This window comes from Coturnix japonica, chromosome 1, assembly GCF_054131305.1.
Source record: "Coturnix japonica strain WE chromosome 1, WE-NBRP24, whole genome shotgun sequence".
Taxonomy (NCBI): Eukaryota; Metazoa; Chordata; class Aves; order Galliformes; family Phasianidae; genus Coturnix; species Coturnix japonica.
This window is the reverse complement of record NC_140663.1, coordinates 125743231-125769104: the sequence shown is the minus strand read 5'-3', so window position 1 is coordinate 125769104 and position 25874 is coordinate 125743231. Positions and strand designations below refer to the sequence as shown.

The 25874-nt window shown below is 43.8% G+C and overlaps 1 protein-coding gene across 4 annotated transcripts in view; it reads left to right on the top strand.

Moving 5' to 3' along the window:
* Nucleotides 1-384: 384 nt before the first annotated feature.
* EDAR (ectodysplasin A receptor) overlaps nucleotides 385-25874 on the top strand; it is a 69085-nt gene continuing 43595 nt past the window's right edge. Inside the window, exon 1 of one of the 4 annotated variants that reach the window (XM_015849640.3) lies at nucleotides 385-700. Coding sequence is in view for 2 of the 4 variants with exons in the window: in XM_032441979.2 (XP_032297870.1) it covers nucleotides 10879-10911 (33 nt within the window). In the remaining 2 variants the exon portion in view is untranslated. Of the gene's footprint in view, nucleotides 701-10834; nucleotides 10912-25874 lie in introns of those variants that run through there. The other 3 variants (XM_085552170.1, XM_032441979.2, XM_032441980.2) reach the window with 3 other exon arrangements.

The following is a 25874-nucleotide window of genomic DNA, read 5'->3' as shown; positions in this document are numbered from 1 at the left end:
CCTGGAATTGAATGCTTCGAAGGATGGGTCATCTCTGGGCAGCCCGTGCCAGTGCCTCACCACCCTCTCAGTGCTAAACGTCCCCCTGCCGTCTAATCCGTTTGTGCACAACAGTTTAATTTTGACGTACCGGCATTTGTAGATGGAAACCAGTTCGATCAGCAAATTCCCTCCTCGTTCGTTCTATCCCAGGCACCTCCCCAGAAATGTTCCCTTGCTCCACGTCCCGGGCTCTGCCTTCCCTTTAGGAGACAGAGCTGGCAGAACCCGCTTCTTTTGCTACTCCCGAGTAAAACTTCAACCCAGCCGGAGAGAAGGAGGACGGGAGGGGATGCTGAGCGCCTGGTCGCCCCGCACCTCTAGGTGGGGTAGGCGAGTTTTCTCAGACCGAAGCACTGTCCCGTTCCCTGCAGTTCGCAAAACTTCTCCAGCAGAGAGCAAGCAGCCAAGGAGAAGTTCTTGGGAAGCCCTCCGAGCCTGCGAAGGCAGCTCCCGGTGACAGCTGAGGGCTTCGGCGGGCCGGAGACCCCTGGGATCTTGTTGAGGACATTCATGCCGAGCTCCGTGCGGAGGGGACACGCGTGCTGGCTGTGCCCGAGCCTCGGCACCTGTGAGAGCCCGTCCGAGAGCTCGCCCCGAGCCCTGTGCCTGCGGGAGGACCTCACGTCTGGGCTGCGGTGGTGGTGACCCCATCTGAGAGGTAGGCAGGCTGGCGTCGGGCGGTATGCCACGCGTCCCCAGAGCTGGTGCTGCTCCCTGCGGACCTGCTGTACCGCAGGACTGACACTGGGACTCCGACTGGAAACTGTGGGTTTAGGAGAGACTGTGCTCTGAGTTTCTTTGCTCTCAGCAGTAAATGTCTGCTTTTTATTTTCTTTTTTCTTCTTTTTTCTTTCTTTCTCTCTCTCTCTTTTTTTTTTTTTTTTTTTTTTTTTTTTTTTTTTTTTTTCCCGTGGATGCCAGAAGTAGCTGGAGATCTTGGTAGCATCTTTGATTCAGTGTGCTTTGTGTATATTTATTACAAGGAATTTCAATATTCTGACCTGCTCACAGATCTTAGTGAGCCAGGTGAACCTTTTCACTCCAGTGGAGGTACACCTTTCTCCTGAGGATGGAGGGCGGAGGGGGGGAATTGCTGGTTTGGGTTCCATGTTAATGTTGCAAACTACTTTGCCTGTACATTTTACACTGTTGCTACACATTGGAAATTACGACCAGATACCACAGCAGCGGCAGCGTGGAGGCTGGCTGCGTGTGCATGTGAATACATGTTTGTAGCATGCCGCTTTTTATTTCCCCTGCTTCCACAGCCTTGCTGTGTGAGTGCTGAGGGACTGAGGTCTGCAGAAGACAATCTACTCAACTCCAGGCACCGTGCCCTACCTGTAGAACCTGAACAGCTTTCCATGCCCACCTCAGCTGCCTCGGTGGGAGCAGATAGCTCAGCCTGGGCTAACACACACCTCAGCAGCAGATCCAAGCGGCCTTTGTGAGCCTTACGTGGTTGTGGCTGCTGCTGGTATTGAGCTGGTTGTTTGCTGCTACTGTTACAGCACTGGTGGAAAGGACACTTGTATACCCAAGAGAAAGTATGTTATTTTTGCAACCTGTGACATTTAAGATGTTGCACGGTGGGGCACTGGGCAGTGTTTCAGATCTATTCCCCGTGAGCCTTATCTAGTGCAGTGGTACCCAGGAGCTTAGAGGTGCCACCCAAAACCTCTTTGTATGCCTCCAGCTACAAGGAAAGCTTCCACACCTGCGGCTCCTGTTTGTTGGAACAGGTGAAGCCTATGGCTACCGATACCGCTTCTCTACAGAAGAGGAGGGAGACCATGTAGCGAATTGCTGTTTTGCATGATGGACGTTTTGGTCAAATGTTTGAAATGTCTGGCATTTCCATGAAAAAACAAACAAACAAACAAACAAATAAAACAAAACAAAACACTAAACCAGCAAACAACCATGGGGTGATGATGAATCTTAAAAGGAAATTGATTTCATTGTCAAAATCCATGTCTGTGATCAGTGTTACTTGGTCCTTCCTTCTCTGTTATAACTAAGATGTAAAAAATGAAGTCCAGGTGTCCCCTACTGAAGAGCAATACCAGTAAGAAACTAATTATGAAATGTAAAGAAAATAAACCAATCAGGTGAAGGAAATGGACTATTTTCATCAGCAGCCAGTTTGGCTCCTCACCGCTCTCAAGTTCTCCTGAGAGCCCATCTTCACTGGAGGTATCTGACAACTGAAACTCTTACCAGAGGTTGGCCCAGCTCTTTTGGCTGCCAGGGTACAATGCTGGTATGTTAATGTTTGCAATAAATGTAGCCTGAGCCCAACAGAAAGTTCAGATGAGAATGAGAACATGCCCAGAAAAAGACAGTGCCCTTCCTTCCTTCCTTCCTTCCTTCCTTCCTTCCTTCCTTCCTTCCTTCCTTCCTTCCTTCCTTCCTTCCTTCCTTCCTTCCTTCCTTCCTTCCTTCCTTCCTTCCTTCCTTCCTTCCTTCCTTCCTTCCTTCCTTCCTTCCTTCCTTCCTTCCTTCCTTCCTTCCTTCCTTCCTTCCTTCCTTCCTTCCTTCCTTCCTTCCTTCCTTCCTTCCTTCCTTCCTTCCTTCCTTCCTTCCTTCCTTCCTTCCTTCCTTCCTTCCTTCCTTCCTTCCTTCCTTCCTTCCTTCCTTCCTTCCTTCCTTCCTTCCTTCCTTCCTTCCTTCCTTCCTTCCTTCCTTCCTTCCTTCCTTCCTTCCTTCCTTCCTTCCTTCCTTCCTTCCTTCCTTCCTTCCTTCCTTCCTTCCTTCCTTCCTTCCTTCCTTCCTTCCTTCCTTCCTTCCTTCCTTCCTTCCTTCCTTCCTTCCTTCCTTCCTTCCTTCCTTCCTTCCTTCCTTCCTTCCTTCCTTCCTTCCTTCCTTCCTTCCTTCCTTCCTTCCTTCCTTCCTTCCTTCCTTCCTTCCTTCCTTCCTTCCTTCCTTCCTTCCTTCCTTCCTTCCTTCCTTCCTTCCTTCCTTCCTTCCTTCCTTCCTTCCTTCCTTCCTTCCTTCCTTCCTTCCTCCCTTCCTCCCTTCCTCCCTTCCTCCCTTCCTCCCTTCCTCCCTTCCTCCCTTCCTCCCTTCCTCCCTTCCTCCCTTCCTCCCTTCCTCCCTTCCTCCCTTCCTCCCTTCCTCCCTTCCTCCCTTCCTCCCTTCCTTCCCTCCCTTCCCTCCCTTCCCTCCCTTCCCTCCCTTCCTTCCTTCCCTTCCTTCCTTCCCTTCCTTCCTTCCTTCCCTTCCTTCCTTCCCTTCCTTCCTTCCCTTCCTTCCTTCCTCCCTCCCTCCCTCCTTTCTTTCCTCCCTTCCTCCCTTCCTTTCCTTTCTTTCTTTTTCAAATAAAGATAGATGTTACAGAAAACTGCTGCCACAAATAGGCTTTTTTTTCTCTCTATAGCACCAATATGGAAAATGTGTGACATTTTAATTTCTCATGTCAGACTTTGAGGTGGTGGTTTTTGAGGGATCGTACTGAATTGTGTGCAGTGGAAATCGCCTCACTGAAAATGTTGAGCTGAATGCAATTGTACTGTAACGGTGTTTAGCATTCCTCTGAAAATGGCTTCATGTGGAACATGGCAGCTTTACGTGCAATGTGACATTTCCTGGAGGACTGGAGTATTTTGACATGTCTACGGTTTCTAATCAAATCCATTTAGCCATACTAGATAAATGGTCCAAGTCTCAGTTTTCAAAAAATAGCAGCGTAAGCTTTTGAAGATAAGATTAATATTAAGATAATGTTTTTCTCATGTTGTCATCAGTAGAGGAATTCCCCTCTAAGATCCTTAGCAGAGTTGTTTCCTTTAACTACACTAGGATGGAACTGGGTTTCAGATAGTATCTATACTGCTTCTCTTCTCAGCTAACAGGTAGATAAATCTCAACATGAGCTTCTGTCTATAGAAGAGTAAACCAAGAGGTTCCATCAAGGCCACACCCTGTGTGACTCATTTGTGAGGAGCTGGGGTAGATCAGTTTTCTTCCTCTGGGTTGTTCTCCAAACCAGTTTTTTTCTGTCTTCTGGAGTTCTCCTGACCCTCAAGGCCCAGTATTTCATTTTTTATGATGTCTTCAGAAGATAACAGGTGCTTCTTTTCACCTCCTGGAGCAGAAGCTGTTGGCGAGGGAAACACTTCCTTCCGAATACACAGAAACGTTTGGGCCAGTGAGTTGTTAGGACAGAAAGCCTTTTGCAAAATTAGAGAGATCTTATCATATGTATTCCAAGGTGAGAAATCCTTTTTATAAGTACTGTCTAATCTTTTACAGAGATTTATCTCCTTGGAATACATATGATAAATATGACTGTCCTCTGTAGATATTATTGTTCTGCCTTTGTGGTCACTGTGTGGGCAAAGTACTTGGTTATACTTTTCCCAGAAAGCTAACAACCTGTGTTCACACAGCAGAAAACTAGGACATCTGAGTATTATTGGGGGGGCCAAGTAACTTGTTGTTCTTTTATTTGATTTATTGCTCATCCAATTCTGTAAGAAATAAACTTGAGTTTCTGGGCCCATGCAGTCAATGGCAGAGCTCCCACAAGGCTGGTGTGCCCAGCTCCTGCTGGCTTTGTGGCAATGCTCAGTGATCAAACGCTGCTTCCTGAGCCGTGCTAATGTTGCATGCATTTCTTCTGACTTGATGTAGCTCAGATCTTTCTGTTTCTTCCCACCATGGAAATCAGAACAAAAGTGGAGAGGAAGTCATTTTCAAATTCATAAAGAGCTCATTAGAAACAAAAGAATAAAAGATAAACAAAGGCTGTTTTAAAGCATTATCTGCTATTGTCTTTTAAAGAAGTTAAAGCTGTGCCAGTGGATTTTTAAGTCTCTGTGGAGTCAGTGTCAGGGCCACATCCTCCTGATCTGATGCTTTTGAGTGCTGGTTTTCAGCTGTCAGAAGTGGTATTCTATGAAGTTAATCCAAAATGCTTGGTCTGAATCATCCACCATGAATGTACCAACAGGTTTCACATTACCGCATTGCCCTAATGTCTGACCATCTGCACTGCAAAATCAATAGCAAGGTCCTTGGTGGATTTCATAGAGTTTTTGGCATTTATTCATTTTCAGTCTGCAGAACTGAGTTTTTTTGGATTCAGTGCTTTCAATATTGCTCATTTCCTTTTAGGGCTGGTAGGGATTTACACAACAGAAGAGCCTGCCAGAGTTGTGTCAGTTTTATGGTGGAAAGGCTTTTTCAGGGGCTTGATGTTGGTCTCATTCCTTGCCCCACCACTCTCCTGTGTTTGGTGGCATCTAAGCTGGCCCTTGCCAAATTGCTGTGCTCACAGGGTTAGGAGGTTTTCCATGGCCCAACCATCCAGGGCCTTCAGCAGCTGCTCTGATAATAAACACATGTGGTGTAAACTGTGTTTTGAGAATGTTAGTTGGGTACGGTCCATGGCCACTGGAGATACTGGGAGAAAACTGAAACGGTTTATAATGCTTAGCTTGACTGCACTTGGTGGCATACTGAAATACTGGTAGACCTGAGACCCTTTTGATCTTGAAGGCCACAATGAGCCTTTTTGCAAACCCTCAGCATCCAACCCTTCCCAACTGATCTTCAGTGAAATGTCTGCTTCCCTGCTGAAGCCTGGTGTATAAAAATATATGAGCTTCAGTTTCCCACTGTCTCTGTCTCTGCTGTGGAGATACTGATGGATGTATGTCCCCTGTAGACAGTGTTAATGAGCATCTGGTTCATTAGTTATTACAGCCAGGACACGGTGCTGCAAAACTTGGCTGAATCTAAGTCCAAGACAGATCTTTGGTACTAAGGAACCTTGGGAAAATGCACTTTTTTCCCACCTCCCCTAGAGGCTGTGTTGTATACTAAGTTAGTTCTGTTACATCAGTCTCTACCCCTCTGTTCAGCAGTATTACAGTCTGGGGACCAAAGCAAAAACATATGGCCATATACTGAGAGAACTTTTAATTCTGACAGTGCATCCATCTCTTCCTTCAGATATGTCACAAAAGAAGACTACTGAAGTGCCAGTTAAGCAGCATACAATTATTTGCAGATTGGCTATCAGGATTTTTCTTTTAATCTTAACCAAGAACCATTTTAATAGTTCAGTATTTACAACTATCCAGACCAGAATGCATTTCTATGACATGCCCCATTTTTCTCTCCTGAGTGTATACATGCTCTGCTGCCTTGGGAGGAGGACTGGGGAGGGAAGAATGTCTACATATTAATAGCTGATATAAATTGGTCCTTTACAGAAATTGGCTTCTGTCCCTGAAAAGAAGGAGACAGACAGACCCTGTGCATCTAGATCACACATCTTGGAAGAGATGAACAGCAGAAATATGAGGAACAGGCTGGGTGAAAGGCTAAGATGTCAGACTCTTAAATTACCTGATGCTGGTTCATAGCCTGCTACAGTCAAGAACTGTGAAACAGATGGGCATCCTCAAACACAGGACTGAAATTTAACATCTAAATTTAGCATCTAAACATCTAGGTGGTGGAGTCTCCTTCTCTGGAGATATTCAAGACCCACCTGGACGCCTACCTGTGTGACGTGGTGTAGGGAGCCTGCTTTGGCAGGGGGGTTGGACTCGATGATCTCTAGAGATCCCTTCCAACCCCTACAATTCTGTGATTGTGTAGACTGTGATCTATAACCAAGAGAAGTTGGAAATTATCATGCTAAAGTACAACTTCTTTTCTTAGGAAAAAAAAAACCAAAAAAAAACCAAACACGCAATAGACCTCAAAGGAACAGAGTTTAGTCAGTGCTGAGCATATTCTCATACCGTCCCTGAAGCACAGTTGCAAAAGAAAAAATATAAATCAATCAACCAAAAAAACCAAAAGCCCCAAGAACAGGCTGAAGATGTGTTCTCTCTTTGTCACTTGAGATTTTGCCATTTCTTTGCTCAGGGGGTAGTTGGTGACAATGGGTCCCCCGAGCTCAACACTTTAGTATTTCCATAAATAGATGGGAGCTCTGCGTGGGCTGCTGCTGCTGCTGCTGCTTGGCCTGGACCCCCCTTGCTTTCTCAGCCTTTTCCACCTGTGCGGTCGGCACAGCTCAGTGCTTTGCCTGCGAACCACGGGAGTTTACAGGGTGGCAAATTGTCGTGAGACGAGGTTCACGTGAAGTCTGGCAGTCTGAAATCCACAGAGCGTTCAGTTGTGGTGGCAGTGGGAGGGCAGTAATTTCCAAGCAAGGGGCAGAGCACACAGCTGAGGGCAGGAACTATCTCAGCTGTCACTGCTTAATCTGTCACTAAGTCTGAGTGTCAGCACCCTCCAAGGGAGACAAAAGCAGAACTGAGTATCCAAGCATTGTGGGGCGCAGATTTATTTCATTATGTTCAAATATTTCCCCTTGATGGGCCTTGTCTCTTTAAATTTTCCATATAGAAGAAGCATATGTTAGCATACTGCCAATTGAAGGGTATATTTTTGTGTGCTTATATAGATAGAGCTGGTTTCTTTGGGACATAAAATACAAAGGAAAAAGCCATCGTTCTTTCCTGTCTCTAAATTTTCAGAAATTGCTAGAACAAAACAGGTAACAGATGGCACTGGCTAGCAACAAGGAAACCTAGATGCAAATCCAGTGTGGTATATGGAGAACATCTCTGATGTGGCAGGGTTGTGTTTTCTATCATGGTTTCTAACCGGTTATGAGAAAAGTCCTGCACTAGCATCTTGTGGTATGTAACTGAATGTGAAAGGTGTGAATAATTTAGCTGATGACCAAATGGTAAAATTGTTAAGAAAGGAAGAAAGAAACGTGCAGGGGCTTGATCTGTTTCCCAGCAAAGCCAACAGGAGACTCCCCAGCACTGTCAGCAGCCCTTCAAATGGGGCCCGTGTGCCAGTATCTGGTGGTCACCCAGTGTCCAGATGTACCCAGGCTATGCTGCAAAAGAGAAAGCATGTTCTAGTCCATGGATGGTTCCTAGGCCCAAGGAAAATGGTGCTGGTTTGACAGACAGCAGAGACAGGCATCCCCCCTCAGGAAATGCAGCAGGCCCAGCATGTCGGCCTCACAGGCCCAAGCAGCCCTGCACCCTGCCTGCCCCAAAGCTTCACGGTGACCACAACTGGGACAAAGTACTGGGGTTTGTCCATAGCTGTGGGGGACACAAAACTTGTGCAAAGCTTCTTTTAATTTAGCTTAAGTGGAAGTAGAACTAAACCCCTGAGCAGTATCTTGGTGCAGGATCTTGGCATGGGGAAATGCAAGGGGGCACCCTGAAGAGATGCCCCAGGGACACAGCGCGTGGGTGAGCCATATCCACGTGGTTGCAGCTGCATGACTGCACATTTTCCACTTGCTCCTGCCCACAGTGTCACCTCTGCCTCAGCTTTTCAATCCCAGCCTGCAGAGCAAGGAAAGTCAGCACGAGTCCAAGGAAACAGGAGTCCCGCCAGCTTCTCCTTCCACCATGAACAAATTGCTTCTTGTAGTGAACAGGTTTCAAGTAAGTCCCCAGTAAGGAACAGGAGAGGGCTGAACAACTGTGAAGCTGATGTCTCAGTCAGGTGAGACTACGGTTACATGCTTTCTTGCCGTGGAAATGGGTGCTTGCCAAATCTCTAGTGCAACACAGAGCACTTGTTTCTTGTTCTTCAGAGCCCTGAGATAGCAGGCCTTGTATGCACAGCAACAGACAGACAAATGCACTCAGAATGACAGTGGTTTCTGCTATTTACTCTTATTGCCTCTGCCCTCAGTGCTTGTATAGACAGATCCGTGGCAGTAAAGACAGCCTTACCTTGTTGGGCGAAGGATGTGGTTAAATGCTCACTGTTGTCTTCTAGAAAATGACTACCCTTATGGGGTGCCAGTCAAATATTGGCAGAAATTTGAGAGCGCCCATGTAGCTCACCCGTTTTGTTTTAAGTAATGTGCCCGTCTCATGCTTTTGCAGGTAAAACACTTTGTTGCAGTCCTTCTCCCATACAACACTGAATCTATGCCTACAGGGAACATTAACAGTTTTCTCCGTTATATAAGTTATGTATAAAATTCAGTTTTCTCTTTGAAGTGCTGCTTAATACTCCTTTTGCATTCAAGTAAAGCCGTCACTGAGTTCACTGAGATTTGCCCACGCAAGGAGCAAAGGCTCTGTTCCCTTGGGAGCTAGTAAGCCATTTTCTAGTAATTTATCTGCTAAGATGATAGATCTTATTATAGCACTGAAAACAGGAACTCTACTGTCGTCCAACAGAAATGACTTTACATATTTTATGATGCAGAGCCAAAGGCACTGCTCTTGTTAGTTGGAGTTGGTGGCTGTTTGGTTGGTCTGGACATGAGAATTATCAACTTCCCCTTCCTCTTTTTTGTTTTTGTTAATGAAGGCTTTCTACCTGACTAAAATACATAGCTATATTTTTCCCTTCAGGTCATGTTATCGGAAGCTTTGAGTTGGAGGTGGGGGTAAAAAAGTTCACTTACCAAGTAAGATTAAAGCAATTAAAGGCTATGGCTCATATTTAATTTACTCTTGTAGATGCAATTTTTCATGCAGTGACAGCATCAAAACCTTTTCAAGTTTTATTGCTATTTCACATTTGGCAGAAACAACAGGAAACCATCTGTAGCAAAGCAGGATTGTTGTAAGCATAATATTCAGTAATGAAAAAAAGATTAAAAGAAAACACTGTTATCTTTACGTGATAGCTTTGAAGGCGTAAGGAGCAGGATGCCTGCATTTGCCCATCTATCTACAAGTATCATAAAGAGTTCTGGATGAGACAAGAGCCTCAGCATTTGATTATTTCAGCAGAAAGAACATGTCCAATAGGAAATTTTGAATACATTTTGATTTCTGGTTTCTTACTGAGATCTCTATGATGGATGTAAAGATGCATGTGCAGAGGCTTTATTTGACTGCTTATTATATATCCTGGCTTACACAGCCAGGCTTGTAAGCACACACAAAACTTCAAACAGGCAAATAGTCCCACAGAGGGCAAGTGAGCTACTGTCTCTCTTAAACTTTAACTCCATGCTTAAAAGTCTTTTCTGGAACAGAGAAATAAGATTGTGGCAATTCTAATAGTTCATATTGCCCTACGTATGTGCCCTCATGGTGAAACATGTTCTTGTTTTGTTGTGAAAAGGTTCTTGTTTTGTTGTGAAAAGGCTGCAGGTGAAAAACACTCTTCCTGAAACTTTTTATTAATCGGGGTGTCAGGTCTTCAGGGTGAAGTTTCAGGGCTGCTCATGGTAGCAGCTGAATAATTCTGAAGCCCGTGGTCAGTCTGTAAAGTCACAACAGTACTTTACTGTGAGTATTCTCCAATTTCTAGTCGGGCCAAACTGCTTGTCATTATGTCTGTTCAACAAAGTAAAAGGAAACTTTCTTCAGAAGTTAAGCCCGGGCTCTTTTCTCAAGATATTGAAATTCTGACTGTGAATGGAAATGTGAAATTTGAAGTGAATGAGAAACAAACCAGCCGTTCTGCAGTTTCTCTGTCACTGACAGGATTTCACGTATTAATTACCTGCCTTGGTTCTTAAGATAGCATTCTGCTGTGCTAAAGTCAAAATATGTCAGGGAATGGCAATATCGCCTTGTTATTAATGTCTTAAATTATAGCCAGACACCCTGTTTTTCCAGTTTTCAAGGCAAGTTATGAAGGCTTTTTTTTTTTTTTTTTTTTTTTTTTTCTTTTTTTTCTTTTCCAAGTGCTGAGCTGATGAGACATTAAAGGTTTCTTTTTCAAATAGTTTGGCTGTTGGGTTGCTCCCTTCACTCACACCTGCCCCTTGACTTAGAAATCGTCTCCGCCTCTGCAGCATCAAACAGTGAATTTACATAGACACAAAGAAAGCGTGGAAGGCCAACAGCTCGCACAGTGATTAAGATGGGAGTGCAGGAAGAGCAAAGCGGCTCAATGGTAAGAGAAATATCGCAATACCCTACCTTTCTGCAAGGCTGACTAACCAGGGCTTTCCCATAGGAGGGAGTTGTGCTGAGGATGCCGCAGGATCAACAGTTGTATGTGGGGCTGCTGGAGGTGACTAAGCTGGTAACAGTGAGCCAGTCAAAGCTTAGACATGAGTCACATCTTGAACTTGTGGTTTGTAGTGGCTATAAAGGTTTTGTACAGCATCACTGTACAAGTCTGGGACTGAGAAACAATGGGCTAACACCTGGTAAAGCTACTGCCTGCTCTGGAAGGGAACGCTTGCCTTCAGCAATATGTTAGAGCCTTGCTCAATTCCATGCATTGCTCACCCACACCATAGCCTGGGTGTGACTCTCACTTACATTATTTTAATACCTTTACAAAGTACTCTGGCTTATTAATTCACTAAGAGCTTCCTAATTATACAAGCATCCCTGAAGAATTTCAGAGATGTGCATAAGAAGTGGCAAACTTTTTCCTTAAAAAAAGTGACAAAAAAACTACACCAAACTCAATGGTAGAACAATATATGTACTTAGCACATCAAGTAAGTAGGGTTTTTTTGTGAGTGTGTATGGCTTTTTGTTCTATGATTCTAAGAAGCAAAGAAAATGAATGGGGAGTATGGTGTTTGGAGTTGTTTTATTCCTTCAGAAATTTCTGTTCATCCCTTTCAAAACAGTTTTGGTGGAAACACTTGAATGCAAAGACTTGAGAATCTTCCTCAGTCTTGATGTCACGGATGTTTTTGCTATTTATTTTAGCAGACTGCTGGTGTTGTGCTTTTATTTGTTGTTGCCTGAGTCCTTGACTGAACCGGATTAAAAAATTAAAGAAAAGGTAAAATACAGGCACGGGCTGCAAAAGCCGTGTTAATTAAATCAAATAAATGAAGTCCAAAAATACATACAAAAGCAAAGCTGTTATCTGCGGTATTTTCCCTATCGTTACTGATGCTAGCTGGATTAATTTAACAAGTGTTTCACTCAGACCTTTGCTTAGCTGCATAGACATGTCCGTTTTTGCCGAACAGATGAAAGTTCACAAGCAGTTGTCTGAACTTCACAATGTTTTTCATCTAGAGTTTTCACCCTTTTTCATATATACAGATGAAACGCTTCTCCTTAATCACAGAAGAGCAATTAGAGATGGGTGTGTGAGAAGCCTGTAGAATAACAAACAGACGCTCAGAATCTTTGATTCAGGATCACTCTGGGGTGAGAAGCAGAAACTTTTTTTTAGGTCATCTTCATGGATTTAATCCCACAGAGGAACTCAGGTGCTTCAGACTCATCTGTACACAAGCGGAAGTCTAAAATTTAGATCCTTAGAAACATTGCTGGCCTGCCCCTTCACCCCAGAGGTGCCTACATTCCTTAACACCCAGGCTCAGATCCACTGACTTCCTTGCATGCCTGAACCTGTGCTTCTGGACATGCTTTACCTGGCTGAGGCTGTGTTGGAGAAATGGATCTGTGCATCATGTGTGAGTTCTGCTGATGATGGTAGATGAGCTTATGTTTTTAGCCTTTGCACAGCTGGGGTGTAGGAGACATGGCCTTGATGTCCTCCTCTGCCTGGAGAAGCTTTCTCTGTCTCTAGTGCTCCCCGGAGTGCTCCCCGTAGTGCTCCTTGTACTGGTCCCTGTGTTTTCTTTCCATCCCTGTAGGCATCTGTGACTCTTTTTTGAGAGAAAAAAGATGCTGCCACTAAATGTGGCCTCCATGGCTAGGGACTCAAGTCCATCATCCAGTGTTCCTGTCACAGATCTGGACCCTGGCTCTGATCTCTGGTGAAGCAGAGAAATTTCTTAGGGAAAACATGTTCAAGATTAACCCAGGATATTTTAAGCTGGGGAAAGTTACAAGACAAGGTAGCTCCAGGGGCACCGGCATGGTTGAAGGTTGGTTTCCAACGGATCAGTGTCTTATGACTGATTGCCAGGTGTGGCTGAAGCCATCCCCACTGGGACATTTGCAAGGACCTTTCTGCCACCTGCAGTTCTCAGAGGCTCACAAGCTCACCAATAGCCTCAGCATGGCCACTTGCACAATGAAACCTCCAATGATTACATTTCTCCCTGCACCCTCTGGGTAGGCAGGACTGCTAGGGAGAAGGGCTGAGGGACACAGGTGAGTGAGGAAGGAGAAAAATGACTCTCTGGCTGCACAAGCTCTGTCTGTTTGCTTTGGGATTCAGTTAGAGCTGGGGAAAATACAGCCAGATGAATAAAAGAAGAAATCCATCTAACAAATACCAATAACCCTGTGGTTTTGGCAATCTTTTGAGAGACAGGAGTTCCCTGTTCCAAATGAAACAGTGAGCATTTGATGTTGTCCCATTTTACTCAAAGTGTGTCTTACTACTCCGATAATAAATTGATATATGGAAACCATATACTCCTCTGAAATGTGCTAACCATATCCCGTGTGCAAGTCTTCAGTTCTTACCAAATCACAGTGCTTTTTAATCTATTCAAGAACAGTTTCTCAAAAAGCAAATGGGGAGTACAGCAGAGATTTAGGAACAAGATGTTGCAGGGGCAAATTTCAGGGAAGGAGTAACATGAATATGGTAGTCTTAGTTTTTTCATTTCCAGGTTTTTATAGGGCTTTGAAGTAAAGACAGTCTGTGTGAATCATACTATTTCTGGACACTCAAGGTAGACTTAAAAAAACCACTTTAATTGTAGACTGTTTGTTTTTTATTTGGGAGACTTTGCTAACTGTGTGAATACGCTTTCCTCATGGCAGGCCCGCTAATTTCAGCTGTTAATGCAGCTCTCTGAATGGGGGCAGCAAAATCTGACCTTCGTGTTTTAAAGACTGATGTTAGTCCCTTTAGGAGTGTTTTGTTTTATTAGGCACATAAGTTAAGGAAAGACATTTTGCAGTTCTATATCCAGCCTTTGCTTCTTCCTACAACAGCAGTAGATGTGCAGGAGATAAACAGGACCTGAGGGATTCAGGTGAGGAGCTTGGTTTGCGTAACAGTGAGCAAGGAAAATGGGTAGCATGGAACCTGAGCATAAACACAAGCACTTGCTATCCCTCAAAAGGTTTGTCCTTTAAACTAGTTTCCTCCTTGCATCCTTCTTTGAGAAGAATTAGGTTTTGCTTTTCACTGTTTAAAGCACATCACTAAAACATGCCCTCAGGTCTCTGCTCAGTATGACATCTTAGGCAGGCTGTAAAAGAAATGTAGTTCCTCAGTTGCTGTTGTGCAGTTGATAGGTCTGTCTTCCATAAATGCTGCTTCTATAACCCTTTATTTACTTCAAGAAAATAGTCACTGGGTAAATAACTTCCTGTTCTATGGTTTTGCTACAGAATGCACCACTAGGTACGTGTATGATTCTTTCCTCACACACACGGAGCCCTGCCTTCAGTGAGGCTGAGCCCTCTTCCAAGAGCTTCCCCTTACTAGCATGATTCCAAAGGACCTGCTGGGCCAGGCAGTATGTCCTTAGTTCTCGGATAAAAGTTCATTTGCCAGAGCGTGGCTGTTGGCACAGGCCTCACAAATCAGAAAGATGAGCTCTAACATTTTAACTTTAAAAGATGATCTCAGCATTACCCAGCCCTCAGAGAAAAGAGGCTGATGATGCTGCATTGCCCTGATGGCATCAGGCCCTTGACAGGTGTGGGTAAGTTGGATGAGACTGCGGTCCAGCTGGGATTATTTTGATGCAGAAGCAACATGTGCACGACATGTCTTTACCACTTTGAGTTCGTGGAGGAGCTGAAAGCTTGCATTGAAATGTTCTGCACCAGGGGAGCAGACAAAGCATAAGGTGTTGATTGCAGCATGTGGAAGGGAGAGAGGAAAAGATGCTGAGATTCTGCTTTGGGCTTTATGAAGATCAGCGGGCATGTGAGCAGTGGTTGCAGAAGCATTGGGTTCAGGGGACTTTCTGCTCTCCATTGACAGATTGCTCCACTTCACCATGAAGCAAGTCCAGCAGCTGGATCAGAGCAAGACTAGGTGGCAGCAAGAGTAGGTGGCAAGAGAGATGGTGCAGAAATAAAGAGAAGGGGTCACTGGCATGACAAAGCACGAGTTGGAGAGAAGCTGGATTAGTACCAGGCAAAGGACTGAATGGAAACAAAACTAGAAAACTTCTGGAGGAAGAAGAGGAAGGTGACATCTCTTTGAGGGCTGGAGTAGGATATGCTGGGAAATCCAGGGTGTTGTCTGCCTAATTGATTGCTGGTGCCCTCATTAGACTAGAAGGCCCTGCGAGCATTTCTTGAAAATTGCAAGTAAGCTATTTTTAACAAGTGTGCAGCAATGGAGTGACTGCCTAGAGCCACGTATTTCTGTTTCCCTCTGTTGTGGCTGCCTGTGAGATACAGCAAGCTGAACCTGCTTTGCTTACATATTTTTTTTTTCATAAAGCTGTGCTGCTTCCATTGCATTTGACTTTGGGTTCAAGCAGCATTCTGCAGCTTGCTGTCAAGGGCTGAAATGTCAGAATGAAATACCGAATGCTATTTCCTCAGATGCTCCGTGTCAGAAATTATTGAGGTCCCATGCTAAGTGTCCACAGTGGATTGCTGTGATTGCTGCCACAGAGGCACCATCCATTTTTCAATACAATGGTCACAGGCTGACAAAACTATTCCTTTGAGAGCCTCCTCCTGCTGGCACCAGATAGAAGATATTATCTCCCAAGGAAAAAAATAAATAAATTAAAAAGGAAGAAAAAAGATGTACAGATGGTTAATCTTTCAGCTGCAAAAATAGAAGGGCATACCTGTGGCCAAGGTGAGATTGATACTGTTGCTTCACAAGCAGTTGTGTCAGCTCCGTTCAGTAGATGTTTCTCCTCCCATCCTAGTGGCTAGATGTTTTACACGTTGCGCGATTTCTCTTCCCACCCTCCCTTTTGCCCTATTTTAATTCTGCTGCAAATTTAACCTGCTTTATTCAGATTTGTAATGGCATGATGGTTATGTGCTAGCTGGGGCATGCAAGTACCTGAAGTCCTAGGAATGCTCATAATTTGCATCCTTAATAAACCATAATTTTAAATCCTAAATATAGAAAGCGTGCTGTAACTGAAATGGATTGAAGTAACTTCTTTTCCCCAGATCTCAACATCCCAAACATCCCTGTGAGCCTGAAAATTTGGAAGAAGCCTAGCACTGAACTGCTTGAGACAGGAGAATCAGAAAACCAAATTAGGGCTGTCTGTTAGGTGAAATCCAGAAAACACCGATGAGTCCTCCTCAAAGGCAGGGTCAGTCTGAAGTACTAGAATAGCCCTTAAGGACCGTCAATTCCAGATTATTTTCTGGTCTCAGGATTAAAGGTAGGGATTGTGAACTGATAGAGAAGGACAAGATTTTCTGACTTTGCGTTTTATATCAACCATCTGTTAGTTATAACAACCATTACAGTGTTTCATATACTGTCATTTTTCTGCCTTCATGTCTCTTTTGGTTCTTCTTTTGGAAAACTCACAAATGTTTTGAAGTACCATAAAGTAATACAACCTTATTCCAAATGGCGCGGTACTTCTTCATCCTGGGAAATGAGCTATAACTGGATCTGCACCATGGATGGAATCCTAACTGCCTGCCTTTTATTAGGTGATTACTACAAAGTGGACACCAAGCATGGTGTCTGCTTGGCTCTGCATCTGGCTGGCCATGGCTTCCCTCGGGCATCGCAAGCTGCTTTGGTTGTGCCAAAGCAAAGGTGCCATGGAGGCTGCCCATCCCTTGTGGTGCTGCCGCCTCCTCGTGTACATCTCCTGCCCATCTGCTCCTCCCTCCACCCACTGCCCACGTTAGGAGTTCAGCTGTCTTCTTGGTTGTTTTTTTTTTTTCCTAGCTCAGAGTGTGAACAGTTCCTGATGCATTTCTCTCAGATTATGCAGTCGGTGTAAGATGAAGTACCTGCAGCAGCCAGTCTGTGGTTGATTTGAACGCAGGCGAGTCTCAACAATGAGCTTCAAGGAGGGTGTCAGGTATAAATCTCCTCTTCAAACAGCCAGGGTGCATTCCAGACTTCAGAGACACCTCTTTGTGTGGAGGGGTGGTTGTGTGGTGTTTGGTTTTGTTGGTTTTTTTTCCTTTCTGCCTTCTTTTGCTTTTTTTTTTGGACCTGGAAGAGGATGAAAGTGTCGGGGTGTGTGCGTTCGTTTAGGCTGATAATGAGAGAGAGGCTCACGGGCATGGTGATTTGGCAGCCTCCTCACTTCCTGTAACAGTTTAAAAAACCTTCATCCAAGGGCTGCTTTAAGACAAACATTTTTTTGTTTAACTACTGGTGGTTTATTTTCTGAACAACCGTGCAATTAATCTTATTTGTATTAAAGAGGCAGGCTGCTTTTTGTATGCTTTTCCGAGCTATAATTAATGAAGATCAAAAATGTAACAGAGACGGTATTTAGCTTTGCATAGGTGTGACTGTGCAACATCTGTAGTGATTAGAGAAGTAAAGAAGGCGGCACTGTGACTTTTTTTCCCTTCTGAGAGACGCTGTTCATGACTCTCTACTACTGTAGACATGAGAATATTTTTTGTTGAGGAGACTAATCAATACTGAAAACACCAGATTTTCTTATTGCATTGAGAGATAAACATATCCTTCCCAAGTTCATTACCAGATAGGTCAGGTTTGCAGGGACTGAAACTGAAATGCAAGACTTGTGCCTTGAAGGACTGAACCCGAACAAGAGTTCTTATTGCTTGCATAGAAGTTTTCAGGCAAATGCATGTCATATTAAAACTTCAAAGCATCACAGCAAGCTTCATGATTTTACATGAAAAAAATCCTGGATGTCTTTGCCACTAGGAATTCTGTAGCATAGATTATCTTTGAGCAGTGCTGCTTAAAAAATAATTAGTTTGTATTAAGTAGTAGCTTATTTATCTTTATGTGATTAAATAAAGAGCGCGTCTGGAATGTATCACTCAAAGACGTATGATGAGAAACGTGCACAGTTTTACCTTGGCATTAGCTGCCTTCTGCTCCAGCAACTCTTCAGCTCCTCCAGCAAAAAGGAAGCCTGGTTTTCACTGGACTGGAATAAAAACACTCTTGGTTCCATGTGTGCCACAGGGACGCACAGAACAACTAACTGCACACTTCATACTGAGGATCACTCATTTCATATTCATTCATAATGCTTTGCAAGAGAAGGTGCAGCCCCTGTATATAACCCCTGCTCAGGGGCTGAAGAGAGATGGACCATGGAAAACTTCACTTGCTGATTACATCATACTTACTTCTGTTTAATTAGTGACTCATAATTTTCCCAAGTATGTGAAAGCAAAAGTCAGTCAGTCTATTGATTTCACATATTTAAATTAAAAGGCATCTGTCACATCCAACACACATCTGGTCTCTGCAGCTCTCCCTTTAACCCCTCTTGAGGTCAGAAACCACCACGTTGGTTAAGGGGAGAAAAGTGCTGGCCCTCATGCAGGCTGGCATGAGGGGCTGGCCTAGTGGTGTCAGGGGAGTTAGCAGCAGCATGTTGCCTGAGTGCAACACAAACAAATGTCAACAGCTTCACTGTTTGTTTTTTTAACTACAAAACCATTGAATCCCAGAAAAAACACACTTCTAGTAACAAAATGTGCAGGTTCTTTAAGTGACCTCCAGGAGATGAGAGGTTTTCAGGTTGTAACTTCAATGAGCCCCTCCCACAGTCCTTGGCTCATCTTCCCAAGCACTTTCATGTTTTTATCTCCCAGACTGTAAGATCTTTGAGGAAGAGACGGCCTTTATTTGTGTACTGCACAACACCGAGCTCATTTAGCAGTGAGCTAAAATGCTTATCTGTGCTGTAAGTAGTTTCCATACAGTATGGTTTAAAAGGGTGTCAGGAGCATTCGTTCTAATTATTAATAAGGGAGGGACTAACAGTATGAACATGCTGTGCTTTCTTTTCATGATGAAATGGTAGAACATAGTAGAACATGTAACTGCCTGAAGATTTCAGCCCATAGCCCACTTCTCAGGGCACAAGTCAGGCTGCCTGTACTATGGCAGTTTTACTCTTTAGCCAGAGTTCTGCCCCACTGCAGGCATTGTCTTGGAAGGGGTTTGATAAGAGAGTTTTCAGAAAGACTGAAGCAGGTTTGGGAAGCTCTGGTCACCATGCGGGCTCTTAACAGGCTCCATTTGCTGAGGGAGGAGAGGCTGGGCCCAGTTTGTCTTTGCAGCCTGTTCACATGTTCCCACAGAACCACTATGTGAGGCCCCAGCTTTTCACCCTGCTCTTTAAATGCAGACCTACTTCAAAGTGAAAGTGGCTTCTCTCCCTTTTATTTATTATCCTGCATATCTCTACACATACGCTCACTCAATGTATAGGTAAAAACACAGCTAGTTTCACTCCACACAATGCTTTTTAACATAATATAATTATTTTCTATTTCAACCTGTAAAACTGCGAATTAAATCAGTATTTTTGCCATCAGTTCACATAGGAATAAACCATGATGTGGGCACCAGCCACTGGAATTTTATGTCTGTTTTCTTTCCCTGACATCCATCATAACTTGAAATGAGAAAATCACTCTACATCTGCTTTTATATGATCTTAGGGATGAGATCTCTCAGTGTTGCTTTTTTTTCCTGTCCATAATTTTACTGATTTGTTCTCATTATGTGGAACCTGGGAAAAGTAAATTTGAGTGTGTGCTAGTACTGATCTGTAGCAATGAAGTGTTTGGTAAAAATGTTATTTGTTTACAGTACCTTGTGCTTGGAGCTCTACAGGGTTCAACAAAAGTGGTATCTTCAAACCAAATTCTTGATGTCATTGAACCTTAAGGAGCTGCCATTCTTGACAGTCCCCATTAGAATTCAGAGCTGAGCTGTCATGCTGGGGATCCAGTGTCTTTTCTAAGTATAAATTTAGGTTGGCTGACAGTTTGGAGGAGATTATATGAGAGCTGAGATCTGGCACATCTGAGAAACGTCTCTACATCAGTCTCAGTGTGTCAAGATGGGAACTGGTCTCATTACCTCCATGTTTGCCACCACAGAATCCTGCAGGCCACTTCCACTAGAGAGTTTACATTAATGTTGGTAAAGGCAGTGCACAGAAAGGGGCATTCCCTTCAGCAGTGATTTGCTCACAAATAAACCTTGCCAGTACTGTTTCTAAGCAACTGAAAGCATTTGTAAATTCAGATCTAATTCAGAAAACAGTTTCAGACAATAAAATGGGAAGAGGCTTTGGAAAATCTGTTCTCATTCAAATGTAGGATTTTCTTAGAGAAACAGTTCATATGTTTATGTTATACTACCTGATAAAATTGTTATTTATGGGCTTGAAAGGAAGTTAAAATCTTTCCCAAAATCACGGGAAACACCTGTACTCAGATATTCTTCATATATTCAGTTTCACTCCATCTGAACTAAGTCTTCAGCTGGACCAGTAAACCATCTAGTCCCCTCCACTCAGGAAACTGTTAGCTGTCCCAAGGTGATGGCCAGACATGGAACAGCTCTGGTGAGCCATTTCCACCCTTGTCCTCCTCATTATAGATGTGCTTTGTCCAAAGTCTGGACAAGTTTTTTCCATCTTCCTGAAGAAAGTAGTGCTTGGTTTATCAGCTTTCCATCCTTCGTAGAAATAAAGCTTTTTAATTTTCTCAACAGAAAATGGCAAAATGTATTAGAAGCTGTACCCCACAGGTGGGCAAGGCAGAAACAGGGTGATTGGAAAGAACCCAGCAGAGTCATCAATGGCAGTAATAATTCCAGATGAGACGGGGGGAAAGCAGCAATCCTGATGTTCACAGTATGAGACACCTGAGAAAGGCAAGATTTATATGAGGTATCTCTGCAGAAGAGCTTTGTGAGGAGCCCTGGGGAGGAATTCAGACCTCCTGCACTGCTTGGCTCTAGTGGGAGCGGGGGGTGTCAGCACATCCCTTACATGCTCCCTGGCACATTTGGGATACAGTGCTCAAGGGGTAATATGGGCTTCCTCAGTATTACTGCTCAGTGCCATAATGAATGGCTAATTATAGGTCTTGCAGTGAAGGCGGCAGCTCTACAGAGATCTTAAGCTACTAGAATTTAAGTAGAGATGTTATTTCTGGGATATTATTCCCACAGGCCAAAATAAATTACAGTGGTATTTTATATTGGCTCACCAAAAAAAAAAAAAAGTGAAATGAGCAAAGTGTAATTTTTAATTAATCTTCTTATCAAGAAGTCACTTAAACACGGTACTTCACCATCTGATTCCTTCTTGTAAATGCCACTGATGTCTGGTAGAGTCTTTGGTTTGAATCTTCACATCGTGCATGGTAGAGGATCTGAGCAGGTACAGTCTGGCAGGCTTGGTGGTGGGAGCTTGGATAGCATCTCTGAAAACAGCAGAGAGTCTCATCCTATACAGAAACAAACAAGCAAGCAAACTCTTTGTTATCCAGTGCTTCTCCAAAATAGCCAAGGGAAAATAATGCTGCTCCTTCTGTCTGCAGGAGAACAAGGGAAGACAATAGATAGGACGGTGTTTTCAGTCTTCTTAGTACAGTAATGTCAGAAGGATCAGTGAGACTTCATATGGTTGATCTGCAGCAGGAGATACTGTCCCTTAGTCCTTAAAATCTAGTCTGATAACCCGTCTTTCCTGGTCACCAAGGATCCTTCCATAACCACAGCTGAAACGGGATGCCTGTTTACCGATCTTAAACAGCAGTGTCAGCAGTTTGATACTTCAAAGGCCTTGCTAACGTGCTGGTTGGGCGCCAGCCCCCTGAGGCAGAGTGCCCACAACACTTGGCATGGTAGCCAGCCTCTCTCTTCATCTCACCTCCAGACAGCAGCACCAAACTGCCTGCTCCCTTGGTGCAGCTCAGGACCTTTCCCAGAGCCGTGACTGCTGACCACACATGGCATGTACAGCAGCTTTGTATTAATTGCCTGCAAGATACATGGCAGCTTGGGGAGCAGATCCACTTTTAGTGCAGAAAACCTGTTCCCTGGGATGCAAGTCTCAAGGAGCAAGGAACAAAGAGAAATGAATTTATTTAATTGCCAAGCTGCCAGGTGGGATGTTACAGAACCATTCCCAGTTTTCCAAACACATTTAAGGGATGAAAGTGAGCGATTCATGAGCAAGAGAGGGATCTAATAGTAATCTAATACCTCAGGCCTAGAGTAACGGAGCACTGTTCCCAAAGCTTTCCAAAGATTTCAAATTGTGTGACAGGATGCCCAAATGTGTAATGTGTAATGCCCAAATGGTCTGTCATATCTGTCATGGTGACAAGGAAATATCATGGTCTCCTCCATCCCTCCAAAATTCCCTCAATACTGTTTGCCAGTAGTGCAGCTGATGATGCAAAGAGGAATGAGAACAGACAGCCTTGTCTAGAAGAAGTGGCTTTTCAAATGGTCTGTAACAGACTCTGTTCATCTTCCTGTAATATTTCATTTGGATGCATGCAGCAGACTACAAATAAGCCCTTTGGTACTGTGACGTTTGCTACAGCGATTTTCATCTTTTCACCAGTTGTGAACTATTATTCGGTTGTTAACGTGCTGGTGAGTGTTCCATTACTTGGAATATATTGAGTGTTGCATTTCAGTCTCTAAGCTAGGATTTGGCTATTTTAAAGAGAATGTTTAAGTTTCTGTTCAGGCTGCTAAGTAAAGGTTTATGTTAGGGTAGGTCTTTGGTGCTTGTAGTGGTATTATTATGATAGGCAAATTATATGTCTGCTTCCTTTGAGTGTTTATATATACCTGATGCTCTTTTATTAATTCTGTCAACTACCATCCTGAGTGTGTCTTTGTGTACCATGGCTCAAATCCAGATGCTGTCAGGATCACTAAGAATTTCACCGCTGACGCTGACTTCAGTGGGGTTTCACCTGCACAGCTGTGCCTGATACAGCACCTCAGGGAAAGAGACACCCCCTTCTTACTGAATTCCCTCTTCTTTCTTTGAACCAGGACTCCTGAGCCCCTCAGCCCCTCCTAGTGTAGGTCTTGGGTGACCACTGAGCCACCAGGTGCATGAGGGTGCAGTCACCTGGGGCTGCACGCAGAGGCACTGCTGCACCACTCCTCCCAAAGAACACTTGTGGTCATCGCAGAAGTTTTAGGTCAGTGATGCAACATGAGATTTCAGAAAGGAGGAGGAAAAGAGCTACATAAGAAATGAGAGAGAGCTGACAGAGACTGTTTTACTTAACCAAGCACTGTACAAGGTGTGATAGAAGTTACTGCCTGTATGCTGTGAATTGAGCACGGCAGAAGAAATACATTTGAGTGGCAATGTTGGCCTCAGCACAAAAGCTGAAATATGCCTTGTGCTTTGCCTGCCCTGGCACTGCCCCAGTGTATATTCAGCAGCCTGAGGGCTGCTTTTGCTTGTATCCAACTATGATGGCTCCAGAGGACTGCTGGGGTACACCAGCAGGGTACAGAGATGGATACAGATTTTGTAAGCTATTATTTGAAACATCTAGGACAACTTGTCAGACTGTTCTATAGTGAGATAACTAAAGTCTCCTTAGCTGCACATGAGCTCACCCTTCTGAGGCAGGTCCAGAGCTTTACAAAAATGAGAATGTTTACATAACAGAGAAAATGTTTTCCCTATTTGCAGCTTCCAAAATGCACTAGAACAATCAGTCTATCATGGAAACTCTTCTTATGCATTTCAGCTCATAGCATTAGATCATTCTTCTACAATGCAACACGCCAAACAAAATCTGATGGAAAACTAATCTGTGCAGGCCAAGTTCCAGTTCCCATTTCGTCAGCAAGCTGAATAATCTCCCTTCTGTGCAAGATGTCTTCATAGATAACCTTTGGTAAAGTGTGGCCAAAAGCAGGGACAGGAATGATACTGCCCTGAAGAGCTGGCATGATGTGCTGGAGCTGTGTAAAATTACACGGCTGATGTCTCCCTATGCATTACATAGATTAGCAATGCAGTATTATTCCTTTCCAGTGATATAGAGCAATGTCTGTTGTTCTCAATCAAGAGAAGACTCCCATCTTCCAGCTGCAGTAAACATTCAGTGGGTTTCATATTTCCACACCTAAGTACAGCTCCAGGCACAAGCATTGCCAACACAGAGGACTTCAACACAAGATATAAGCAGTTGATATGTGAAACAAGACATAATAATTACATTTCCCCTCTCACACTGTGTTCTTAATTGCACAAGGATGCAAATCTTAGGCCATTTCAGTGTTTTCAGCAATAGGTGTTTAAGTTAAGAGTGCTGACTGAAAGTGTTCTAGCAGACATGTTCAGAAGAAGCCTTACAGGTTTAAAGTGCCTTAACCATTCGGTTTACATTGCCCTGCTCCAACTCCCTCTCATTGACTACCCCCGCATTTACAAGCCTTTAGTGTTATTTCAGCTTCTCGCTCTTGCATTCATCATAATCTGTGAAAATCAGAGTTGACATGATGACAAAAGTTGTCACACTGAATACATTGTTTACTTGGCTCAACCAGTTATTTTTATAGTCTCTCTGGAGAAAGTTTCTCATTCAAATTTGCCAGAGATACTCAACAAGTTTAACTAGGAACTTGGCATTTCCTCTTCCAGAAATTCTTCGGATTATGTTCTCCAGCAGCAGACTAATTGACAACAAACATCTTCCTTCAGAGTCGCACATCTTCCTGCAGGAGCTTTTCCCCACGCGGTCACACCTGGGTTTGGGAGCCAGCGCTATTTCACAGAAGCACACAGCCAGTTAAAGGCTCACCCAGGAATCCCAGACACGCTGAGCAACGTCTATAGTTGAGTTTTGTGTAAGCAGGAGGTTTGCACTCTGCCAACTAGTGACAAGGGTGTTTCTTCATGCCCAAACTGAGACTTCTCCAGCATTCTGTGTTGTGCATTTTATATACCGAATCTTTCCCCGGTTTAATTTTCCTCAAGGCTTTCATATTGTTCTAAGGGAAACAACAGCTAAGATCTTTTCCAAACCAGTGGAATGAGACGTCGTGTTTGACAGGAAAGACCAAAAAAATTTATGTTTTGCTTGATTCGTGCTTAGACTTGAATTTACCAAAACAGTTTCTCCAAGAGGGGATAGTCCCTTGTTATTTTGATCCTCTGAACACTGCAATCACCTGTGTGATCCGTTACCATCTGCGTCTGGGTTACTTCCGTATTGATGTATTGATACCTGCAGATATTTTAACCTGGAGGATGGGTAGGGTAAACCACTTTAGATTTTGCGGAATACTTTCCACAAACTTTTAGTTTTTGTCCCAGTGCCTGGATGCTGAGCAGTGCCCCCAGCAAAGCCAGCTCCTCCTGAGCTCCACAGAGTCTGATCCCAGCCTTGGTGTCTCATTTAGGATGTTGATCTTGCTGTACCCTATCTATGCCCCCCTTCTGCCTCAACACTGCTATAAATGTTTGCCTTTTCAAAGGTGACCCACCAGGTGTAGAGGTGTTATTTTGCTAGACGTAAGTTTTTTCCAGCATGCTCTGCAAATAGATCACATATGTTTTTAACATCAAATGTAACTAAGTAATATATATCAAGCTGATCTGGGATTCGATCTGTCTCATTCAGGACAGATTATTAACTAAGCAGCCCCTCAAAGTCCTCCAGAAGATACTGAAGCAGGTGCTACCAGTATAAAGGTAGTTTCATATGAGCTGTTCCAGACAAAACAAAACAGGCTTCCTCCATTTCAGACGAATCCAGAACAATGAAGCTGGCTCTGGCTTTGCTGTATGGACTAGCTTACTTCCTAGGATAAACTCAAACCAATGCGGTCCCATCCCAACACTTATGACTGCGAATTGCTTACAGATTATGCAGGCAGTCTGTTTTTTGCCTGCATTTCTCCAAAAGTATCCAGTCAGTACTGGCTTTCTCATGTGATGATGTTAGTAGAACTCTGATCTGTTTGTTAGACTCTTTTCAAGGCAGATACTTGACTCCAGCAATTGCTTTCTCTGGGAGTGAACTCAAGCAAGCAGTAAA